The sequence below is a fragment of the Cricetulus griseus genome, chromosome 6 (genome assembly GCF_003668045.3).
Source record: "Cricetulus griseus strain 17A/GY chromosome 6, alternate assembly CriGri-PICRH-1.0, whole genome shotgun sequence".
In the NCBI taxonomy this organism is placed as follows: domain Eukaryota; kingdom Metazoa; phylum Chordata; class Mammalia; order Rodentia; family Cricetidae; genus Cricetulus; species Cricetulus griseus.
The window spans coordinates 109,841,846-109,866,222 of record NC_048599.1 but is presented as its reverse complement, the minus strand read 5'-3'; the positions used below and the strand labels follow the sequence as shown (position 1 = coordinate 109,866,222).

The 24,377-nt window shown below is 42.0% G+C and overlaps 1 protein-coding gene across 15 annotated transcripts in view; it reads right to left on the bottom strand.

The window, feature by feature from the left end:
- Cobll1 (cordon-bleu WH2 repeat protein like 1) overlaps positions 1–23,177 on the bottom strand; it is a 147,759-nt gene extending 124,582 nt beyond the window's left edge. For 8 of the 15 annotated variants that reach the window (XM_027420294.2, XM_027420302.2, XM_027420298.2 and 5 more), the window contains exons 1-2: positions 23,057–23,175; positions 22,412–22,538 (exon numbers count right to left, since the gene is read on the bottom strand). In XM_027420294.2, coding sequence (XP_027276095.1) covers positions 22,412–22,538; positions 23,057–23,066 — 137 coding nt within the window. In that variant the 5' untranslated portion in view covers positions 23,067–23,175. Of the gene's footprint in view, positions 1–22,411; positions 22,539–23,056 lie in introns of all 15 variants that reach the window. The other 7 variants (XM_027420292.2, XM_027420293.2, XM_027420296.2 and 4 more) reach the window with 3 other exon arrangements.
- Between the last annotated feature and the right edge of the window lie 1,200 nt (positions 23,178–24,377).

The following is a 24,377-nucleotide window of genomic DNA, read 5'->3' as shown; positions in this document are numbered from 1 at the left end:
CTTTAAAATTACCTATTTCTCTGAAATCAACAAATACTAACAGGTGATGTGTTTTCAAGCTGTTTAAATTTTGGTGAGTTTATCAAAAAACAAAACACTAGACAACAACTGAACACATTATGGTCTATGGCTCAGACTTGCTGCTAATCAGACTTGTTTTCTCCAGTTCACCAGCCACTAGCATTCTGGTTGGGGTGCTTGAAGTGCTCTATGAATAGAATAAAAACATGTCTTCCTTCAGACTCCTGGAAATGACGATGACACCCTGGAGGCAGTGACAGGAAACAACTCCTCAATGTCACCGGACTCTCCACCCCCCAGAGAATCTGTCAGGGTTACATACATAAATTCCATATAACTTCTAGCTATAAATGTGAGAATTGACTTGTTGAAGACCACAGTGAGTGTTATCCAGTCTGTGCACACAGATGGATACAAAAGCTCCAGAGTTCTTATGTAAGAGAAGATTGTCATAGGCTCAGAGGCAAGGTCTTCTGGTGAGGAAGCTTCCCTAACAATAAAATCCACTTGTGTGGTTGCTTATTTTCTTTCCTACAGGGAAAGGTAAGGAAGTTTTTTAATATAGACATGGTGTACTTATATTATCTCTTCATCTTACCAGGTAGAGCCTTTTCTAATGACTGCTCCAGGCTAGAAAAATGTGCTTACAAAGAATCACATTCCATGAACTAATGAGTTACAAAACAGCCTGATTTATACTTGGGAACCCATGATCCCAAGCGAAGTATCAACTACTGACTTACTAAACAGAAACTGAGAGCTGGGGCTAGGGAGAAAGTTCAGTCCCCATCCACGGCCATAGAAAGTTTGCCTTGTGAACTGTGGCTAGAACATTAGAAACCATGTGAAAAGCCAGGCATGGTGGCATGGAGTCGTGCAATCCCAGTGCTCAAGAGGTAGAGACAGGGTAATGCCTGGGGTTCTGTGGCCTGCCAGCCTAGCATATCTAGGGACTTCCTGGCCGGTGAGAGAGCACCTGTCTCAAAACCAAACGGGGGGGGGGGGGGTATGTATCATGCATACATCACTATGATATGGTACCTGTTCAAAAACTTCAATCACTGAGCTATAGACATTGGTTACATGAACTTGTGCTCAAGGAGTTACTGTCTTTAGTTCTTCTCTTTACATACAGTCCTTCAACTACTTCTTGTGTGTCTTGTCGCTCTAGAAGGATCAGTCCCAAGTTTAAGGCAATAAAGATGATAAAGAATAACTGTCACTGCTGCCTGTCAAACTGGCAGCTTGACTCATGCCTACTGAGCCAGCCGGCCTGGCAGGGAAGGAACAAGCCAGTTAACCGTCTCTTGCTGCCATAGCAATGAACCTCACTCCTCCTCGGTAACAAAATATTCCTGTCAGGAATTTTCCCTTTGGCACCTCAGTGGACCTTGCAATGTGTGCTCCATGGTGAGGACAGCTTTCTCCACACTTGCATTTACAAATCCAGAATGAGAAAGGCAGTTTTGATACTGGGTTATAGCCAAGAAAAATCTGTGCTAACTTCCTAGAGTCTGTTGAAAACCAAGCATAGGAAAATTCTGACCAGGGAGGAAGAGAATACACACATTCACACGGTCTATATTCCTGTACACTTTCTCAAAGGCCCAGGCACCTTACAAATCAGACATAATACTATCCAATACAGAAAAATAAAAAACTATTTGATGTTCATAGTAACTGGTATTTCAAAGATTTAGATTTTCATTATATTAAAACAAAGTGTTAGTATGTACATGCTATCAGAAGTTGTACAAGGAGTGCAGGTGTGTGTGCACAAGGGGAGGTCGGGACAGCTTTCAGGAGTGGGTTCTCTCCTGCCACCTTGTGGGATTCAGGGGTGAACCTTAAGCCTGAGCACAAGCAACTCAACCCCAAGCCATCTGCTAGTCAATGGTGTACGTTATTAAAAACACAGAAACAGCTTTTCCCTCAGACAAAATGATTTTGTTCTATGAATATAATGTCCATGTATTACAGTAACATTATCAATGCAGTTCATACTAATGCCCAAGCCACTATCTGATAAAGTTCAGTGTCAGTAATAAACACACATGAATTTAAAAAAAAATTAGTGAACATGAGATTAAACAGACGGAACCCACATCTTTTCTAACTATCTCTCTCCCAAATCCATTTCTAGTAACAGAAGCAGCTTCTTCACCCTTTAAAGGAACCCATGAAGTTCCAAGCCTTTCAGGCTCCTATACCCCAGCGTTCAATCACGCCTCTGTCATGGCATCTTGCCTCCTCAGGTGCTCATGCGTCTGCAGTATTGCTGAGATGCCCAGCCTGACCTAGGCTGTACTTCTGCAATGCACACACCTGAGCAGGCTTGTGGCACAAACATGAAATCCCTGCACTCAGAAGGCGAGCTTGGGCCCACTTAAACTACACAGTGGGAACTTCTTTCAAAGACCTCTGAACCAACCAAACCACCACAGAAGAAACAATACCTCTTACTGGAGCAGGCAATTACAAGCAGCCAGACCTTAGTTCAATGCCCCCCCAATAGCTAACTGCCTCAATTTCCCCCAAAGAATGTCCCTTCTCTGGTATCTTACCCTGATGACACTCACAGATTCCTCTAAAGGCTGCAAAGGTTTTCAGTTTCTAGCTGTGGAATTAAACCTGTGGGCTTTGCTTCACAGCATCAGGCTTGGGAAATAGCCTTCTCCCAACCTAAGGCTTGCATCCCTTTAAGCAGTTAATGATTTCACTGGGAACAGTTCAAAGACTCAAGAGGTCAAAGGTTAAAAGTAACACCAGAGTACACAGGGATACTCACAGGACTTGCTATGCAGACATTTCAAAAAGAATGTTTAAATGAATTTTAAGTAACTGAACAACTTACAATATAAACTTAGGGAAGACACTGAACACAATACAATGCTCACAAAACAATCCAGAAGCATGTGACCTAACAACAATGTCATGTGAGCCACTTTGGAAAGAATGTGGATTTGAAGGTATAAACCAGTGTTCTAATAGACGAATTTGTAAATGTTGCTTACTGTGGCTTCCATCTGGATCCTGCTTAACAAACATGGCTCTATCCCCAGGGAACACTAAGAGAACTGCTTAATCCAACTTTCTCTACAGTATTGGACCTCTGGTGCTTTTTTTGCATGAAATATGTAAATCTGTAACATTACAAAGTACCAGGGAAATGTCAAAAATGCCAATTATTTGCATTATTGTCTCCACAAGGCAAAAAGAAATATTTTCCTTTTCAAAGTCATTAGTTCTTTAAATATTCTACACCAAACATGTTAATTTTACGATGAAAAATGATTTAAGAAAAATAAAATTACAAAACAAAAGTGCTTTGCCCCATTTGTGGTTATCTCTGCTACACTCTGGCCTCGCCACACTAGTGGTGTGGCAAGAACAAACAATTCCAAGAGGCAGATAGTTTCATCTAACATCCAGGCTTGGTTTCCAGACCTGCCACTGCATGGTCATGTGACTCAGCACAGTAACACATCAAGATGGCAGACTCCTCTCCAGAAAAGGTACCAGATGTCACCACTTGGCACAGGAGAACATGTCAAGCTGCTAACACCTGGAGAGTTGGCACCGCTCCAAGTCAACAACATCGTCTTTTTTGTTGTTGGTTTTGTTTTGTTTGGGGGTGGTAGGGTTGGGACAGGTTCTTGCTATGTAGCCTGGGGTGACCCTGAAACTTGATATATAGAACTCAAAGAGATCCACCCGCCTCTGCCTTCCAAGTGTTAGGATTAAAGATGTGTTGTCAACTGCCTGGAGCACCAGAACCCACAGGCTGGATGACCCAGAGACCTAGGATAGAACCAAACACTACTGGAGGGAAAAAACGTCAATGCAATGACGAATATCAATATAACAACATTCTGCTATACTCATAGGTTGGTGCCTAGTCCAAGTGTCATCAGAGAGGCTGCATCCCGCAATAATGGAAACAGATGCAGACCCACAGACAAACATTAGGCGGGAGCTCAGGAAATCCTCCAGATGAGGGAAAAGATTATAGGAACCAGAATCAACTAACCTGGGCTCATAGGGGCTCACAGAGACTGGACTGACAAACAGGGAGACTGCATGGGATCAACCTAGGCACTCTGCATATGTGCGGCAGTTGTGTTGTTTGGCCTTCTTGTGCAACTCCTAACAGCGAGAACAGGGGTGGTCCCTGACTCTTTTACTGGCTTTGAGACCCTACTCCTCATACGGGTCACCTTGACCAAACTTAACACGGGGAGGTGTTTAGTCTTAAGACAATTTGTCTTCGTGTTTTCTTGATATCCATTGGAGACCTGCGCTTTCCTGAACAAAAGTGAAGGAGGAAACTGTGGCAGGGATATAAAAATAAATCACTTTTCTAAAACACACACAATAAAAAATAAATACATAAACAAAAAAATAGTGTGTGTCACCACACCCAGTATCATCTAAGTTACCGCAACTTTGCACCTTTTAAAAGTGGAAGTCTGACTTCACGAATGCTCATTTGGCCTCATCATTTGCTTGAAAAATATTTTACAAATATTCATGTGACTACTGAAGCTTTCAAAATCTGTGCCACTTGACAAATTACCTTGTGAAGCATACCGTCTAAAGTCAACTTACCAGATCACCCTGTTTTTTTTTTTTTGGCCTGGGTATAATCAGAATACAACAACAACATATGCTATGAAAAGAGTTAAGATGGTGTCAAGAAATTTTGAATGAGGCTTTCTCCTTAGACACCCCCCCCAAAAAAATAGAAAGAAATAGGGGGGGAAGGTAATATAGATACTTGTCTCAAACAAATTAAAAATGTCTAGGACTACAACTCAGGGGTAGGCTTTTCTGGTCTGGCACGCCCAAAGTCCTAGGTTCATCTCCGGGTACATATTCCTGTTAAAACAACCAACCACAAAACAATAAGTCAAAGGAAAAACCCATGTTAATATATAATTCCACTGTCCTAGTTACCTTCCACTGTCAACCTGACACAACCCACACTCACCTGGAAAGGGGGAACTTCCCAGATTTGCCTGGATTAGATCAGTGTGTAGACATGCCCATAGGGGACTGTCTCAATTGATGTGAGAAGGTCCAGCCCACTGTGACAGCACCACCTGTAGGCTGGTAGTCCCAAGCCATTATTAGAAAGCTAGCAGAGTATAGGCCTGGAAGTGGGGCAGTCACCAACAGTCTCCCATGGATTCCTCAGTTCCTGCTAGAGTTCACTTCCTCAATAATGACCTGTGACCTGGAAGTATAATCCAAAAAAAGAACTTCCTCCCTAAGATGCTTTTGGTCAGAGTAAAACAGCAACAGAAAGGAAACTAGTACACCCATTCAACCATACTTGTCCCAGTAAAGATCCCCTAACCCAGTCATTGAACCCAGGGCCTTAGGTATACTTGTCAAATGATCTGTCATCAGCACTTTCAGCCCTCAGGCAGAGTCACTCTAAATTGCCCAGACTTGCCCCTGGAGCTTGTATTCTCCTTCTTAGCTAGAATAACAGGTGTTCGTACCACTGCACCAGGCACAATTAAGGTTTTCAATCAAGAGTGGAGAAGAAGTTATAGCTTTAATGTCTCTGGACAAGCATGGTGCACACTCCCCTCAAATACTAAACAGTGCACTGCAATCATCTCAGGGAACCAAGATTGAGGAATTACAGGGGCTTTTGTGAGCATCAGTAACTGAAGCTGGCCTCTAGACAGATGCACAATTTTACAGCATTTGCAGTACACCATGCCTCGTTTTCTTGTTTAAGAGAGGTAGAAAATCTTCTCAAATACAGATTCCACCATGGAGGCAATTTCACGGTCACCCTGCTAGCACATTCATAACCTAATGGGGGGAGGGGGCACACTTTCTTCCATGGAAAAAGCAGGTGGTTTCATCAAAATTAGTGTAGGTTTTGCCAAAAGAGAACACCATGAACCCTGTACAGATTTTTCACAGTGGATTTAGGAAGCTTCACCAAATCCCATCCTATCCTTCCTGGGGAAGGCAAATAAAAAGTGGGCATCCTTGCCCTTCCTTGGCTTCCTGTTAGTTGCAGGAATGATGGTTCAGCATTACAATGGGATGCTTTCTAATAATGTGGAGAGTTATTTGAAATTTATCAATTATATCACATGCCTGCTACCCGCTAGTCTTATTTCCACAGTTGGTTTCTGTGGTATTAGACTTTTGTACTATGGAGGGGTCACACAGTGCTGGAGCCAGCCAACAACAATGCAGAGAGACCCAGCGCCCAGCTCTTCTGCCCAAGCTCACCCTACAACAGCAGCCTTCCAAGTGCCAGCTGACTTCTGGATGGACCAGTTTTGTCTGAAACCCAAACCAATGCTGTTAAATGCCAGAGAGCCAAGTGTGCTGGTTCCTCCCATCAGCCAATTATAAGTAGGCTGCAGCACTGAATGAAGGGACTGTGACTCACTGTTAGATGCACCAAGGACTTCAGATCACCTGTGCATAGCTTATCATTTCACAAAGGACTTTTTGTTTTGTTTTTAATTAATTAGGTTTATTCACTGAAAATTCCATCCATGTATACAATGCTTTCAGAATACTCCACCTCCCCCACATACACCCTCATCCCCATGCCTGTCAACACTTTCCTTTCCTCCCTGCCTTGCCCTCTCAAAGGTTTTATTGTTTTACTGTTGCTGATTTTAAAGATAAATTCTGGCTTAGTAGTTCATCTTATTTTAGGAGACTATAAAATGCCCATGTATTGCCAGAATATGCTTAGAAAAAGTAGAGAAAAAAAAAACTACAGATGACTGTGTTTCTCTGAACTACAGTTTGCAGTTTACACCTATTTTGGTAAAAACAAACAAAAAAACCAGCAGCACTTAAATCTAAGGAGAAAAAAAAAAAAAACACTGAAAACCATCAGAGAAAAGGGTAGCGCTATGTAGGTAATTATTTGGCAATTTGGGGAGATGGAAGTTATTACAGGTTTGGGATTTGAGACAAAAATTTCATTATTTACTCCAGGTGGCCTGGACCTTCAGATCCTGGTACAGATCCTGCTGGGGCCTCCAGAATTCTGGATTACAGAGTGCTGCACCTCCACACCTCACACAATTTCTTGCCTTCATAAAACCTCCCAATTCTGTCTCTTCTTCCTAGATCTAGAACAAATAGACTATTCATAATTCCATCTTATGTTTATTTATACAAAAGTAGCAGCCAAGAACATGGCCTCAGTTTTTTTTTTTTTTTTTCCTATTTCACAGTAAGAATACTATTGTGATCACTAAGTAGCAAAAGGTAGGGTGAGCTAGGAGAAGCAAACCTAAACACCTGCAGACAGAAAGCTAAAATGGAGGGGGACTTGATAAAGGAAAGGTTTGATTGCTAAGGTCTACGAAAACCAGCATTATCAGATAAAGGAGAAAACAATACACAAACACACTTTTGCTCTGACTCTAAGGAGACACATGGCTTCATGTCAGGCACAGGTTCTTGATTAACTGAGAAGAGGCTACATGATCAGGAAGCAAATTCTTCATGTTATTTAACTGATTGAAATTTCAGAGACAAATTTACTAGGACTGGAGAAATGGCTCAGTGGTAAGAGTGCCTGCAGTTCTTACAGAGGACCCAAGCAACTCATATCAGATGGCTCACAAACGACTTGTAACTCTGGCTCCTGGAAATCTGATGTTCTCTGAAGGCACCTGAACTCATATGTAAACATAAACATAAACAAGCACACACACATACTTAAATAAAAATAACTTTTAAAAACAACTTTGCTAGTGCTGTAGCACCAGAATCTATTAACCATTGTATTGCATCCAATTTAAATTATGTTTGTTGTGTGGATCTGAGAAAGTTTGAAATTATAGTATCTTACCAGGATTCCAAAGAAATAGTAAAACTAGAGCTGGGCATAATCATGCATGAGGCTCTGGGTATGACGAAAGGGGGGGGCAGGAAATGCTTTATTTTGATGTTGCAAGTGTACTTTGATTTGTGATTTGTTCTGCTCGTGCTTGTTTGAAGTTTTTTGTTGTTGCTTTTTTTGAAACATTCTCACACTATTGCACAAGCTGATTTGATCCAATTTCACTGTAATCTTGCCACAACCTCCCATGTGCTGGGATTATAGGCAGGAGCCACTTTGTCACAAAAGGGATGTTAATGTTAATACCAGTCACCTTGGGGGTGGGAGTCCACATAGCAGTAATGATGGGGCTAAAAAGATCTTTTTTTACTGTTGTGTCATTCCACGTCACTTAAATATACCACCTATTGGGAAAACAAGAACTAGATAATGATACATACACACAGAGAAGTTACCTTCACTGACACAATTATCAATCTGACTACAGATTAGAGCTCCTGACTCCGATATCACTAACTTTTCTTATGGTAACAAAATACTGACAGAAGCAACTTGTAAGGGGTAAGCCAGGGAGATTTCAGGGCCACCAGACCCTGCAACTGAGGCTCCTTTTTTTTTTTTTTTTTTTTTTTTTTTGGAAGATCATGAAACAGAGCTAAAGCTGTAGCACCAAGCTATAGTCTTCAAAGGTCAGCTCCTGTAACCCACACCTTAGCTAGCCTAGTCCTAAAGCAGACCTCCAAAAGAGGACAGTCAAGTTCCCCAAACAGGAGCCTTTGGGAGACATTCAGGTTTGAACCATGCCATATCCCCATAGTTATGTATGTTGCTCTTGGAAGATACAGTATACAATCTCATACATAAAACATTCTCAATAATCTGAGATCACTTGATTGCTTCACAACAGTGCCATAGATCAAAGCCATCAGAATAGCTTGTTTAGTGACAAGGCAAGCCAGCATTGGCCCTAGCATGTATTTTCCCACCATCAGAAATCATTGTCTTTATCAACTCTCCAAGTATATGTTCTTGGCTGTTTGTTCCTTAAAAAAAGAAAAAAAAAATCTACATCCCAAGTACAAATCTGATCATCCTGACATTTGCATTTAGCAAAAGACACATGACTCACCTAACCTCAGTAAAATAAAAGACATTTAATTCTCCCCTTTAAAACTCCCTGAAATTGGTTTCTGGGGTAAACAGTGTGAAAATGTTAACCAATTACAAAGGAACAAAGGAAAGAAACCAATACACACAGCTGATACACAAATTTAAAAGAATCAAATTGCATATAGGATTGTTACCCCAAATTCCAAAGCACTCACCATTTTATTTTGAAAATAAACATGATTTATACCCTTAAAATTCTGAGCTTTAAATGTATATATCATCCCAAACAGCTTTTCCTTGGCAACAGTAAACTGTTTGGTCTCTAAAACTAAGGAAAGACCTCCCTTCTGAACTCCTGAGCAACACTACCTTTGTCCTTCTTACATGTCCCTGAGAAGATGTGCTACAGCCTGCAAGGCTGTGCCTCATTCCCAGAAAATGCCCTAGAGCCACAATGGCTCAGCAGCTCTGTGATGACTAAACTGGGACAAGTTCCTCACCCACCACCCAAATCACACTGCATGATGAACAGCACTATAATCAACAAGAGTTTGGCCCTTTGGGCCAATGCATAAAACATCTCAGATGCCTTTAATGATGAGAGTGAAATGGCAAAGTGCTGGAACTTTTACAAATTGCTTCTTGATAGGAAATCTCTTGAAGCACACAGTGAAAATGGACAGATCAAAGTTATGACATGCTCATCACTCGGTACTTGTCTGTGAAACAAAGAACCGCTGGTATTCTTTCTCGTTTCTAGGGGCCCAAACCATTACCATCACCCATTTACATCACCAGTCCAAACAAACATTGTGGGATTCCAGAACTTTAGCTTACAAAGTAATTATAAAGAAGCAATGAATGACCAAATCTGTTGATACCCCACTGTTGATAATTGGCCTCTTCTCCCCTCTCTGCCTTTGTCTTTCTCTCTTTAATTTTGGAGACAAGCTCTCACTCAGTACAACAGGTAGACCTCAAACTACACATGTAGCTCCGGCTCACTTTCAGCTTTACAGAAATCCTCCTCCCTCAACATTCCTTACTGCTAGGATTACAGGCAGGATCCGCTACAGCTGGCCAATTTTAACTTTTGATGTGCTTAACAAGCAGGGGAACACACCAAAAAAAGAGAATGGATTTCAGTTATTAAAGACTAGTATTAATATTCAATTGTTCCCAGTATCACCATCAATTCAAGCTTGCAGAGTCTACTCTGTCTCTAAAAATCCAAATCCCAAAAATGAATCATTTCAAATATGTTCCTGAAATCATGAATTTGATTTTAAAATCCTAAAAAGTCCCTAAATAAATTCAAAACCACTTGTCTTAAATACTGGAAACGCCCTCTCCGTTTTTTTCACAAATCTCAGGCCTGCATGTTCTTAGCATCCTGTATGAATTGAGTCCTTATACAGTTTGACAAACACATAGCATCATACTTGCAAGGCATGAATGCCTTCTGCACACTGCACCTTCCAAGGCAGACTGCATTTCCAAAAGAAAATATGGTAAATGAGTGGACTAGAGGTGGAAATACATTCGAGAGAGAAAATCTATCTTAAATAGGATGTCAAGGGGAAAGTGAGCGTTATTTCCTCTTTCACATCACTTGTGTTAAATGTTTCCCTTTGAAGCGATGGCACAGCTCACACTTTCTAGACAGAAAAACAATCCATAGGGAATACACTACCACAATAAAAGTTAACCTACAAAAGAGACGGAAAACAGAAAAGCATGGGTGCTGCGGAGATGGGTCAGCAAGGAAAGTGCTTACCACACAAACATGAAGAGCTGAGTTCAGATCTCCAACACCACATGACAAACTGGACATGATGGGTACAGCAGACATCTGTAACCCTAGTGCTGGGACCAGAGATAGCCAGATCTCCAGAGCTCCGGGGTCAGCACTCTAGCCAACTGGTGAGCTCTGGGATCAGAGAAGACGACTTTAGTGCAGAGAAGTAAGGTGGGGATCAGTAGAGCAATACACCCATCATCAATCTCTGGCCTCCACACAAGCACACGTGCATATGTACACAGGCATGCACTTATATACCACATGTAAACATTTACACAGAGATGAAGACAGGTAGCATATGACTACAAAAAGCAACATGTTACCTTACCTCTTTCATCTATAGACACTCTTTTCTAACACTTTCAGCTTTCCTCTCTTGAAGCACAGCAAAAATATCAAGAGTGTCTAACTACTCTCTGGGGATGCAGAACAACACATCTTAGGATGTAGGCCGTATGTTGAATGACACACCGGAGCAAGAGCTACGACAAAGGCACTCCCTAGCCAGGCTTTTGCCCAGAAATCTTGCAGCCATCCACTGAGTCACAGACAGCAGACAAAAAGAGTGGCCAAAGGACAGAAAACACAGATGTCATCCTCTCAGATAGCAACCTCTTCCCTAAGAGATTCTACGTTTGCCTCTATTCTTTTAAGGCAATTTTACAGCAAGTGGCAATTGGACATAAAATGACAAGGCAGGAACACCAGGCTGCTTCTTGGACACTCCACTCCACTCTGCTATTTCATCCTTTTTACAACTGAGAAAGTAAACGCAATGGCTCTCTTAATTATCCTGACTACTGTTGACTGGCCTAGAAAGCATTGCATATCCAGTAAGCCCAGAATGGAAGGGTCCTGGTCATTTTCCCATTAGCAGTTCAATTTCCTGTTTTTCTAGAATATTTGAACTGACACACAATTTCAACAGCTGTTAAAAATGCTAGGTCTGGCCACCACTGCTCCCCTTAGGCTCATCTACTACTTCCAGACTTCTGTTTCTGCAGAAATAATAGCATGTGTTTGTGTGCATGAAGACAGAGTAGCCAGATGGAAATCCTCCAGGACTGGCCATAAATTCCTCACCTAGAGTTGAGGATCTTTACTACTTCCTGAGAAAAAGACCTTGTCGTAAGGACATGAGCTATGGCATTAGGCCATAAATGGAAATGGTGTGGTGTTAGCAAATACACCAAAAGGCAGCCAATTACTTGGTGTTTGTGGTGGTTAATCTCAATTGTCAGCTTGATAAACTCGAGAGTCACCTGGAAGAGGAGCCTCTGGGTATGCCTGAGGTGTACCAGGAGGGTGGCGCCATTCCACAGACTGATATCCTGCACCACATAAAAAGGAGAATGTGAAGCTGAGCACGTATCCATCACTCTCTGCTGTCCAGTGGTAAATGCCAGCTCCTTTTGTCTTGACTTTCCCACCAAGGATGGCTGTGCCTATGAACCCCAAGCCAGGATAAACCTTTTCTCTCTTAAGTTGCTTTCGTCAGAGTATTTTATCACAGCAACAGCAAGAAGAAACCTAGACAGTACTGACCACACTGAGAAGACAGTTTTTCCATAATGGTGCCAGCACTGTAACAACATGCCATAGTAATTTTTGCATTTTAAAGTCAACCTACACACAAATTCAAAGTCATTATGCACAACCATATTATGAACCCAAGCTATTAAAACTCAGGTTCAAGTTCAATAATTCAATAATAGTTCAATAATTTTTCAAAATCTTGCCTCTTAAAGCACTTGTTTCATTTTTCCAAAAATCGAATTTTTCTCAAATATGAAATTCTTTCAAAACAGTCACTCTTTTAAATATGTCCAAATGACATAATTTCTTCAAGTCTGGAGAAATTATAAAAGATAAGCATGTCATTTTATCCCAAACTTTGGAAAAACTGCAGTATTATGCTCCAATTTAAACTGACAAGCCAATTCAGAACAAGGGTAAAATATAGGAAATTCAAATGAGGGACTCGGGTCTTAGATAGGGCCTTCATTCTCACAACCTGTGATTGAACACTTGAAAGCCTTCTTGGGGCTCCATGTTTTTCTATACATACACAACGCTGAAAACTGACCCAAATCTGTAGTGCAGTACATTTCCCCTATCAAATTCCTACAACATGCCTATGAGCTTGCTCCCTGAGGAAGAATATTAACAAGTAAAGACAAATACCACCTACTACATGACACCAAAGAGTGAGACACAATTACTGATTGGAAGCCGTGGCGACTTTGGTCCTTGTAAACAGGTATTAGCTACCTAAAATCCACTCGGTGCTACAAGCCGACCTAACTGCCTTTACATTCTTTACTGTCTCAAAAACTGAGCCTCCACCCCCTTAATGCACTATCAAAAAATACTTCAAAATTTGCTTCCAGTTTTCAGATGTTTGAGTCCACCCCTAAATATTTAAGTTGATGGGCACCACTGTGAATTCAGTCTGTGAAAATCCAGCAACCCCAACTGACTCCTCACATTTCCCAAAGCAGGCATTCCTCAGATAGGGACCTTCTATGCAAAACTGGAGCCCCCTTGGCCCTTTATAAATAGTCCTGGGAAACTTCATTCTCCCATACTTTTAGTTTGTTTTTATAACAGATGGAGAAAAAATTTAGCGAAGCAGTGTCATGAAAAAAAAGATTCTCATAGCTATCATACTGAAGTTGGAACACTAAAAGGCCCAAGGCTATGAACTATCTTTTACAACAATAAAAAAATGCTAGAAATTATAAAGATTTAACTCCTAAAAAGTACAGAGTCAAAATGCTAGATAGGGGCTGGTGAGATGGCTCAGCTGAAAAGGTAGTTGACACCAAGTCCAATACTGTGAGTTTGACCCCTGGAACACACACAGTGGCAGGGGAGAACCTCCGTCTCCATACACACATATACACACACATAAATGTAAAATAAACTTAAAAAAAACTAGATAGTAAAAAATGTACTGCATCTGTCATTGTTTGTGAAGCTTTCTCTAGTACAGCAGTCTAAAAGTCCAGCCAATACAAGATAATGGGTATTAATCCAATATCCTCTAAATATTAAAATTCAAATCCATTTGCCAAGGACCAAGCCTAGTCTTCATCTGAAAAAAAGAAAAACCAATTTACTATTCTGCAAAATCTGACACATACTTTATTTTATGAATGTATAAATCACTTAGAGACAACTGACATTTGTGTTCGATACTTAAATAAGTAAAAACTTTTTTAAAATTAAATTTAAAAAAATACTTCATTGTTTTCTCTTCATAGGTTAAGCTAGGGGTCAACCAACTGTTCCGAGGAGCTTCAGGATGCGTAAATGTTTTTAGCTCTGCAGGCTACAAGATCATAATCTGGTCTACTCAACTGTGTGTGAACACAGTACACAAATGCATTTGGTACCAGCTAATTCAGCTGCTCCAAAAGCATGGGCAGAGAACAAGAAATAAATAGCCAAAGAATACCTGAGATAAAAAAAATCAAAAATATTCAAAGTACTTGAACAGAGTAATCTCCCAAGAAGATAGAGAATTGGCCAAAAAGAGATACATAACTGGAAACTACATGACATCACTAACCATTAAGGAGATATAAAGCAAACCCAGAATGAGACACACTGTCATACCACTAGGATGGCTAATTGGCATGAGGTGTGACCAGAAAATTATAGTTGTTGAGACAATCAAGAAATGAAAAGCTTTTTCTACTGTTAATGGGAATGTAAAATGATACAACTATTGTAGAAAACACTATGAAAATTTCTCAAAAAAATTAACAAGAGGTAGGCATGGCCACACATGCTTGAAAACCCAGTGTTCTGGAGGCAAATGACAGCTTTGGGTGCATAGCAAGTTTCAAGAAGCCAGAGCTATAGACCAAGACCCTGTCTTCAAACAATTAAAATACATTAAAAACTACAGCCATGTTAACAACACACCTATATCAGGAAGCTGAAGCAAATCTTGAGTTCCTGGTCCATCTGTACTACATAATGAGGCCCTGTCTTGAAGGAAGAAGGAAAGGAAGGAAGGAGGGTAGGAGAAAGGGAGGGAGGAGGGAGGGAGAGGGAGGGAGGGAGGGAGGAAGGGAGGGAGGGAGGGCTAGCAGGCAGGTTGTATGAGATACCAATTCCACTCCTCACTACATATTTAAGGGCTGAAGGCTGGTCTCTAAGTGCTATTTGTACACTCACATTTATAGCATCACTACTCACAATAACTAAAATATGGAAGAAACCAAGCATCCACAGATGAATGACTGTCTCTTTACATACAAACACATTGTTAACTAACACAAAAGGATGAAGTGTTCATACATGATGCAATATGTAAACACTGAAGCCATGTGAAATAAGCTGGTCACAAAAGACCAACAGATCCAACTTATAAGAGATGGTCAGTAAGGTTAAAAAATTACAGGCAAAAAGTAGAAATGGTTGCTGGGTGGGTACCTCAAAAGGGGGAAGCAGACACTATCGGTTAATGAAAATAAACTTTCAGCCGGGCATTGGTGGTGCATGCCTTTAATCTTAGCACTCGGGAGGCAGAGGCAGGTGGATCTCTGTGAGTTCGAGACCAGCCTGGTCTACAAGAGCTAGTTCCAGGCCAGCCTCCAAAAGTCACAGAGAAACCCTGTCTCAAAAAAAAAAAAAAAAAAAAAAGAAAAGAAAAGAAAAGAAAAAGAAAAAAGAAAAGAAACTTTCAGTTTTAACAGAACAATGGGTATGGAGATGGGGCGGGGGTGATGGCTACACAGAAACATGTATATGCTTAATACAACCTAATATACACTTCCAAATGCTTAAGGCAGTGAATTTTACATTGTGGTTACTATTTGCTCTGATTTTAAAAATGAAAAAAGGAAGAAAAGCACAGGTAGAGTCACAATTTGTCAGGTCACAGTCTGCAAACCCATGAGCAGTAGGCATGGTATCTTAAGTTCTAAGAATAAACAGAACATTAAGTTGGCACCAACGTACTGATTGTATCTAATATCATGTTTCTTTTTTCCTACAGGGTACAGATAATTTCTTCAGCAAAGCACTTACAGTCAGAAGCCAGTTTCCCAGTGCCTCCCCCCCCCCCGCCCCAAATCGTTTTATATAAAAATAAGAACTGATGAGGATTTGACAAATTATATGAAAAGAAGTCAATAAGAAGCCAGGCAGCTTTAATCCCAGCACTTGGTAGGCAGACAGCTGGATCTCTGAGTTCAAGGCCAGCCTGGTCTACAGAGTGAGTTCTAAGACAGCCAGGGCTGTTACACAGAGAAACCCTGTCTTTGGGGCACAAGGGTGAGGTGGGGTAAATGGATGGTTGGTTGGCACTGCTGTGTAAATACATCCTACAAAATTGTTACTGTTTCCTGCTACCTCACTCAGAGGAAATTAAGATTTTGAAGGAGAAACTGAGCATTGTTTTACTAAACAATTCCATGTTTCTCATTTGGTAAGCTCTTACTTTTGAGATTTTGCTGCAAATAAACTTCACAGCCACAATATGAGAAAAAAAAAAAAAAACACCTTGTCATACAACAAAGGATTGCCATTTACTAGGAGTAGAAGTTTTACTGAGTTAATTTGCCACGGGTTTCAATGCACAGCCCAAGTATTTAATCTCCTTTTCAATGTTACACACTTTTATAAACATTGGAATGTGTAGTATTTTTAAATACATAAAATATAGACATTTCTTTGAAAAGAATGGCGTTAATGAAATTTTCAGACCACTTGAAATAAAAACCACTTTGAGCCACTAAGCAAAAATCGTAACACCAAATGTAATTCATGACACAGCTGTAAACTCAATCAATGTGTTAGGCTAAGCAGACCTTGCTTCTAATACCCTTGTACCCACTGCAGCTCTGTGATCATGGATATGTTAATTTAGCAAGTAAAAAATGAAGTCAATATACTTTCTCAAAAATAAATGGCAGGCGGTGGTGGTACATCCCTCTAATCCCAGCACTAAGGAGGCAGATCTCTTTGAGTTCAAGGCCAGCCTGGTCTACAGAGTTAGCTCCAAGACAGCCAAAGCTACACAGAGAAACCCTGTCTCAAAAAACCAAAATGAAAAAAAAAAAGCAACTATTTTAAAAATAAAACATACTATGCAGAATGTGAATAGAATCAAAATCAAGCTTAGTTATTTAAAATATAGCAGTTCCTCCATCCCAAAGTCAGCTGTTAATGGTAATCAATCACTCTCAAACCTGGTTGCTCTGTAAACCTAACCATGTCCTGGCCCAGACCAAACCAATCAAACCAAGCCCTTGGCTGAGACTGAGTCAATCAAACCAGAACAGGTAGATGTGTGAAGAAGTATATGCATTGGTTTTAAAGTTACCTGGGCGGTTCTTATATTGAAACTTACACTAAATATTCAATAATCAAACTTTAGACCCAATAATGCATCCAAATAGAGGCAGAAGAAAGTAGTCAGTAAGTTCTTCCTTAATTCTCCCTAGCCCTCCAATTAACTCCTTTGCTCTCAAGCAGTGAAAGTTAAAAGTGAGTTTGTTAACCCCTGTCTATTCCAGATTTTTTTTTTTTCAGAATCAAAACAGTTAAGATCCTTCACAGCAAGGTCAATTAAGACTCTGACATTTACATTATGAAAAGTCAAAAAAAAAAAAAAAAAGCTTATCTGAGCAAGTAATGAATGCCAGCATAAGCACATGATTCCAAAGATAAAGTCTCAGACTGAGGTCAGCAATCACATTGCTTTTTCTCAGTGATTAATGCCACAGTACCGGGTACTAAGACCCAAAGCTTGGATAACTTTACTCTAAGAGAATAAGCAGACTCTTCTTTGTGGGGTGCATGTTCCAAGGCCTCCAATGGATGCCGGAAACCATAGCTGGGGTTCTAAACCTTTGGCCATACTATGTTTCCCTATACACACCCTTACCTCAGATAGTTTAATTTATAAACTAGGAACAGTGAGATGCTAGTAATAATAACTAGAAAATGGAACATTACTATAATAATGGTTATGTGAGGGGAATACATCTCTTTCTAATCATTTTGTGCTTTCAATTCAATGAAACACTGAATCTATTTGTGGCATATCTAAATTTTCAGAATCATAAAACTTAGAATGTTGGGACCATTAAGTAAAATGAGGATTTCTTTCTGGATGATGATGATTAGAGACCAGGTCTTACTCTGTAACCCAGCATGGCTGGCTGAAACTCATGACAATCACCCTGCCTCAACGACCCAAGTACTGGGATAACAAGCAGGAGACACCCAGCAAATAATGGTTTCTTGACCCCAAAACATTACAGTGCTTTGAGTTGGCTGATGTGATATCCAAGATGGCTACCAAGTGATCAGTAGTAGACAGCAGACAGAGCATGGATGAACAGTCATCTGTTGGGTTGGATAAGATGGAGTAAATCCAGATGGCATAATATGTCATCAAGGTACTCAGAAAGAAATGTGAATTAACATTTACAAACTGTTTCTTCCTAGAATGTTCTATGTAATATTTTAAACCCATTACTGACCACAAGAAACTTTAACTACTAACATTGGATATAGCCATAGTAGAAAGGAAAATTGTGTTTGTCTGATTACTACTCTCACCTCTAAAACGTTTTAACTCTTCAATCAGTGTCAACAGTGCTCTTCTCTTCAAAGTCACACCAACCAAGCTAACATTTCCAACCAAGGAAAATCAATAAGTGATAATAATTTTCATACGTTACAATACATATTAAACCAGCTAACTTTCATCTATGTGAAAGCCTATATAACAGGCACAAACAGATTGATAGGCTTCAGATAAGGAACATATATCTATGGATACATATTACGTGATACCTATGGATATTCAGAAGGAAAATTATTGAGATGAATTCAAAATACTGTAATTTGAGCAGAGATCTGCGAACTAGAACCCAGTTCAAATCATTTGCTTTTTGCAATTTTGTTTTAAAAGTGTGTGTGTGTGTGTGTGTGTGTGTGTGTGTGTGTGTGTGTAACACATGTAAGTAACATGCAAACTTTAATCTAGCATCATAGTACACATAAACAGGCCGCTTTTCCAAGAGGTTGAGGCTGGAAGATCCAGAGTTCAATGCCAGCCTCCACTTTGTAGGGCTCATCTCCAAACAAACTCATGGGGAAAATAAACAAACATTTAATCTCAAAGTAAAATCAAAGCTGTTGAAATTCAGTGGCTCTGAAATCTATACTCAGCAGCATTTTTCAAAGTCAAAAAGCCAAGCCTACAAGACATGCAACAAATGGCCAGTGGAGCGGATATTTATACACAATATTGAAAAGGAGAACTCAGAGATGATGAGGAACTGAGGAGGTAGGTGAGCCAGAAGCCAAGGGGAAATATTGGGTGTGGTCTATACAGCAAAGACCCCTTGAGGGCCAGAGGTTTTTCAGCTGGTGACCACAAGGCAGCCACAGCTTCTATGCAGATGGTCCCATCTCTCCTAGATGCTTCACCGTGCTGTGCTAAATGTGAGTTCACCATATGAAACCACTGAAGGGGAAAAAAAAACTTCAACTATCACAATTTTGATTTAGATATGCAATATCACAATTATTTGGAATGTTTCAAAGAAAACATAGTAGCCAAGAGGCCACAGAACAATTTGCTTTCCTAAAATAATGTTATTCCCTGAGTGTGCTAATAGATAATCAAATCTACGTGAGTTGGGAAGAGGGAAATCAATTTTACTGGAAGTACTGTACTACAAGTCCATCTTAGGTTACAATAAAATAATACCTTTGACTTACTACTTCTTGAAGAAAAGAGGTGTGTGTTAGCTCCAGCTGTAGAGGCGGAAGCCTGAGAGCAGGCAGCCCTATCTGCTCATCAGGTGAGGGCTTGCTAGCGGCACCATACAGTACAGGTATCACAGCAGAAGACCAGAAGAAATGGAGCAAGAGGCAGGCAAAGAAAGCCAGGTTCACTTTACAAATTATTCTCTACTACCCACAACCAACCCATCCCCATTAATCTTCCCTAATGACCTCATCACTTCTTAAAGGCACTGCCCACAACTCTGTTATACAGGGGGCCAAGTTTCCAACTTAGGAACCTCTGTGGGAAGAAAAAAAAGTATCTAAACTACAGCTCTCAGTTAATGATTCAACACCAATAGTTTGTTAAAAATGTAGATTTTTTTAAATATCTTACCATGGTCAGGAGACTACTCAAATCAGTGAACACAATGAACCTCAAATCTCAGCTTTTACTAATTGGCTCAGGAACTTGAGCAGAGGGTTTCCTCTCTGGTCCCCTCTGTAAAATACGTAGCTGCGTTCGTTGATTTGTCTTCCAAATAACCTGTTACAACAGCATACACCTTGGAAAATTACAGACAACAGAGGACCTCTTTTCTCTTTTGAACAACAATACCCACGGATAAGAACTAAAGTAGGCCTCACCAGCTATTAGGCTATTGAGTCATGATATAATTAGTTCTATAGTAAGGAACCTACCTTCAAAACCAGCAATTATATCATATTAAAATTATAACCTGCCACCTCCTAAATACTCTTATTTTTCCACAATTTAAACCTTTTTAAAGGTCTGGGGTTTTTTTTTGTTTTGTTTTTGTTTTTGTTTTTGTTTTGTTTTTTTTAGAGAAAGCAAAAGTTAATCCTGAATAACCAACAAATATAACAAGCACTGGGAATTATGTGCCAGCAGACAATCGGGAGAAGGCATGCCACCAGAAATTCATTTTTTAAAGGATACTGTTAGGTATTATTGTAGCGCCTATGTGGTGCACTTTCCCAGGTGTCTTCCCTTAAATTTGGAAGTTAAAGGCAAATGTTCTTTAAAATATTTTCTTCCAAGGTGTGCTGGTGTATGCCTGTAATCTCAGTACTTGGGAGACAGAGGCAGAGGTCACCCTCAACTATAAATGTAGCTCCAGACGAGCTGGGGCTAAAGGAGTTTCTGACTCTAAATAAATAAATTTTAAGAACAGCAAAATGTTTCACTGAGAAATTATATGCATACTCTTAAAGAACTCATTGGTTTAGCCTTCAAGTTCCCAAGCATACAACCTGGGATATTCTCTCTAGGCTTGTAACTAGAAAGCTTTTTCAATTTCTTCATCACAGAGCTATCTGAACTACACATTTTATTTAAAAGGACATCATGACTCCTGAGCATCTGTAAGTCTATTTTGTGTAAATGGCTATGTTTAAAGAATAATCTACTACCAAAGGCACCAATGCAATTCTCTTGTTATTTTGTAAGAGTCTTGTGAAAGTTGGTCCATCATTAACTTAGATAAATCTGTAGTTCTATTTTCAGGCCTTGTCTTATGCTCATCCTACCAACACATAGAAAGAATATGTGGAAGGATACACCTTACCAAGCTCCACCCCCCCCCAAAAAAATAGTGGAGATGTACAGCAAAAGGGATATTTACATGGAGAAGTTCGAAATTTAGAGAAAAAAGAACGAATTCATACACTGCATGTTTCCTCTACGTAAGCATTACACTAAATATCTGTTAGATTAGTCATGTTGCCTTGAGATTCTTCCATGTTTCCTCTAGACAACTGCCAATGCTCGCATGGCCTCTGATGAATAAACATGCTGTGACTTGCTCCTAAGGAAACGCCTGTCATGTTCCAGGGAAAAATGACTTCTTCCCTCTTAAACCAGAAAAAAACAAAAAAACAACAACAAAAAAAAAACTGAACAACTCTCATTCATTGCTTACAGCCGACTGTTCCTTAACGTTCCTATTTCTGGAATGTTCATACTGTTTAGGGCATTTCTACATTCTGATTAACAAAGAAAAATGAGATTAGGGGTGCCTTACAGGGAAGAAGGTGTATGAAAGGACATTTTCAACTAGGACAGGGTTGTGTAGCTTGACCGTTCACCACGACAAAGGTTACACTCAAGTTCTCAGTCCTTGCAGGACTACCTGTTCTCACTACTGTTTACCCAAACGTTTAACAGTGATTTTTAGCATATTTGGCAGGAAGGCATGCTTCATTTAATATTAACTCACCATGTGACATCCCCTTCCCCTCCAATCGCTCCTCAGACACGTGACAATAAAAAGTATACCTGTTTGCCAATACGACTTTGCGCTCCGTTTTGGCAACACCAATTGGCCAGAGGCACACACACACACACACACACACACACACACACACACACACACACACCGCCAGTCAGAGGCAAGCACCCCGCCTGCTCCCGGAACTGTCAAGCCGGGCTGACAGCTGGCACACCTTGCAGCGCCCTCCGAGGGCTTTCAGAAAGCCCGTTCCTAGCAGTCACCTTGACAGTACTGGTCCGGCAGGGCCTGAGCGCTTGGCCAGTGAAACTTTTCCTTCCTTTCCCGGAGCGCACTTACAGGTGTCGTCCCCCGCTCCAGAGCCTCAACAAGGAGCCCTTTGTTACCACTTTTGCTCCGGGACTCCTCACCCGACGCCTGGCATTCGCCTGGCCTTTAGCAACCCCGATCCGAAAGCCTGCCCAAACCACCGAACTCCCACCCCGGGGACACACTGGAGGACGCAATCTCCCGCCGCGTGTGGCTCGGCCCGGGGGTCAGGCGACCCGCGGGGAAGCGCGCTGCGGGGCTGGTGAAACGCACGAAGAAGGCCTCGGCGGCCAGGAAGGTGGCTCCCCTGCTTACCCTAAGGAGCCCACGGGCTGCGGGGCGGAGGTGCGGGGCGCGCTGCGGGGTCCGGGATCCGGAGCGCTGCGGTCCATCGCGCTGCTGGTCGCTGCGCGGGCTCGGGCTTGGAGGCGGCGCGTCACTGCTGGGGTGGGAGAGGCCAGAGGGTCAGGGCGGGAGCGAGCGGGCCGAGAGCCCGCCTAGACCCACGGCAGCCGGGGGCGGACCCGCCTCCCAAGGGCGCTTCCACCTGCGGGCCGGTACCCGCCCGGGGGCGTCCGCCGCGATTAAGGCCACAGGTCCCCGCCCCGGCTGCAACCCGCAGCCAGTTGGCGGCGAAGGGGCGGCGCGCGGCGGCCGGGACTGCGAAGGAGGAGGAGCGGGCTGGGCGCGGGACGGTCGCCACGCCCGCAGTGCTTGGGCTCTGGCGGCGGGCAGCGCACGAACTGAACCCCGTGAAAACTTTCCCCGAGAGCTGCGGACCACAGCGCCCCCACTTTCTCAAGCCGCTCCCCGCTGCAGGGGACCCGGCCCGTCCAGTCCGCGCGCAGCTGGCCCCAAGCACCCCCCTCTCCACCTCCGCACGGCTAGCTCCGGCGCCCTAAGCGAGCACACGGCGAATGGTGGCAGTCCCCCGGCCGCCGTGCCCGCGTCCCCACTCACCCTGCCCCATGGCTCTGCCCGGAGCCCGGAGCTCGCCGCCGCTTCGGCCGCCTCGCCCTGCAAAAGTGAGGGTGACGAGGTCGGCATCGGAGCGAGCAGGGCAGCCAGCCGGAGAGGGGACGGGCAGGGCGGGCGGGCGGGGACGCAAAGCGAGGAGAAATTTCCTCCCCCTTCCCCTCCCGCCCCGAGACACGCGGCTTTAGGGTACCGCCAGCGAGGCTGGAGGAGAGGAAACTCCTAGGCGGCGCGTTCTAGTCCCCACCGCCAGCGCGTTGCTGTGGGAAGCCCTGTGAACCCATGAGGGACAGTGGAGGACAGGGAGGGTACCTGGCTTGCAAAACCGGAGGGAGGACCGGGCGGTCGCGGAAGTGCAGAGAGCTGGCGAACTGAGTCCTACCTGCAGTCTGACCTTCTAAGTTCAGGATTTTTTTTTTTTCTCTCCTTTTTTTTTTTTTTTTTTTTTTTTTTTTTAACCTTACTGACCCCTGCGGTTGCTAGCCTGTAAATGGCACCTCTGACACTATGATCTTTCTAATAGGTGGCAAGTTTAAGCTTGTCCTGTCTTCCCTGGCATGCTTCTCTTGGTGTGAACATCCCAACAGCTGGGATTTGAGGACTGGACGTTCTCATGATGAAAGTCTGTAAGCTAAGAAAGAACTGAATGTAGATTTAGTGGCCTCTCGGAAGTTTCACAGGAATAAAGGAATCCCGGACAGTGTTTGCTTGTTTGTAGTTTTGGTTCCTGCAAGCCTGCAGGAACCTTCGGGGCATCTTCCCACAAACAGGTACTTTTGCATATCCTTCCTCTCTTCATTCTTAGAAGGTTGCCAGTTATTTAAAGTAAATCATATTGATGAATTCAAAGGCTTACGTCAGAAAATGTTAAACTTTAAAAAAAAATAACTGGATGCTGTGAGATAACAAAGGATTCCAACAACTGGTACACATTAAAATTAAATTGGTGTTTATAACCCGTGTTTAATTAAAGGTTCTTCAGTTGCTCATTCATTGCAACCACCACCAACGAATTCTGTAATTAAAAGTACCAACTATTCCCCAGCATTTAGCATTTTGTCTGTTTGCTATGGGCAGTCTTTAGTCTCCCTGGCTGTGTTGAATACAGTCTCAGTACATTCCTGAATATGAATGGAGGCGAGGATCGGGTAGCTTCTGTGGATTACTCAATTAGAACCATATCATTAAAAGTTGCTTTTAAATATTTTGACTAATACTGAGGCAATTGATTGGACTGGATCTGGGTTTTAGACTTTAAACAATAACACAGGTTCAACGAGTTCCTGAAGACTTTCTGAGTCCTGAC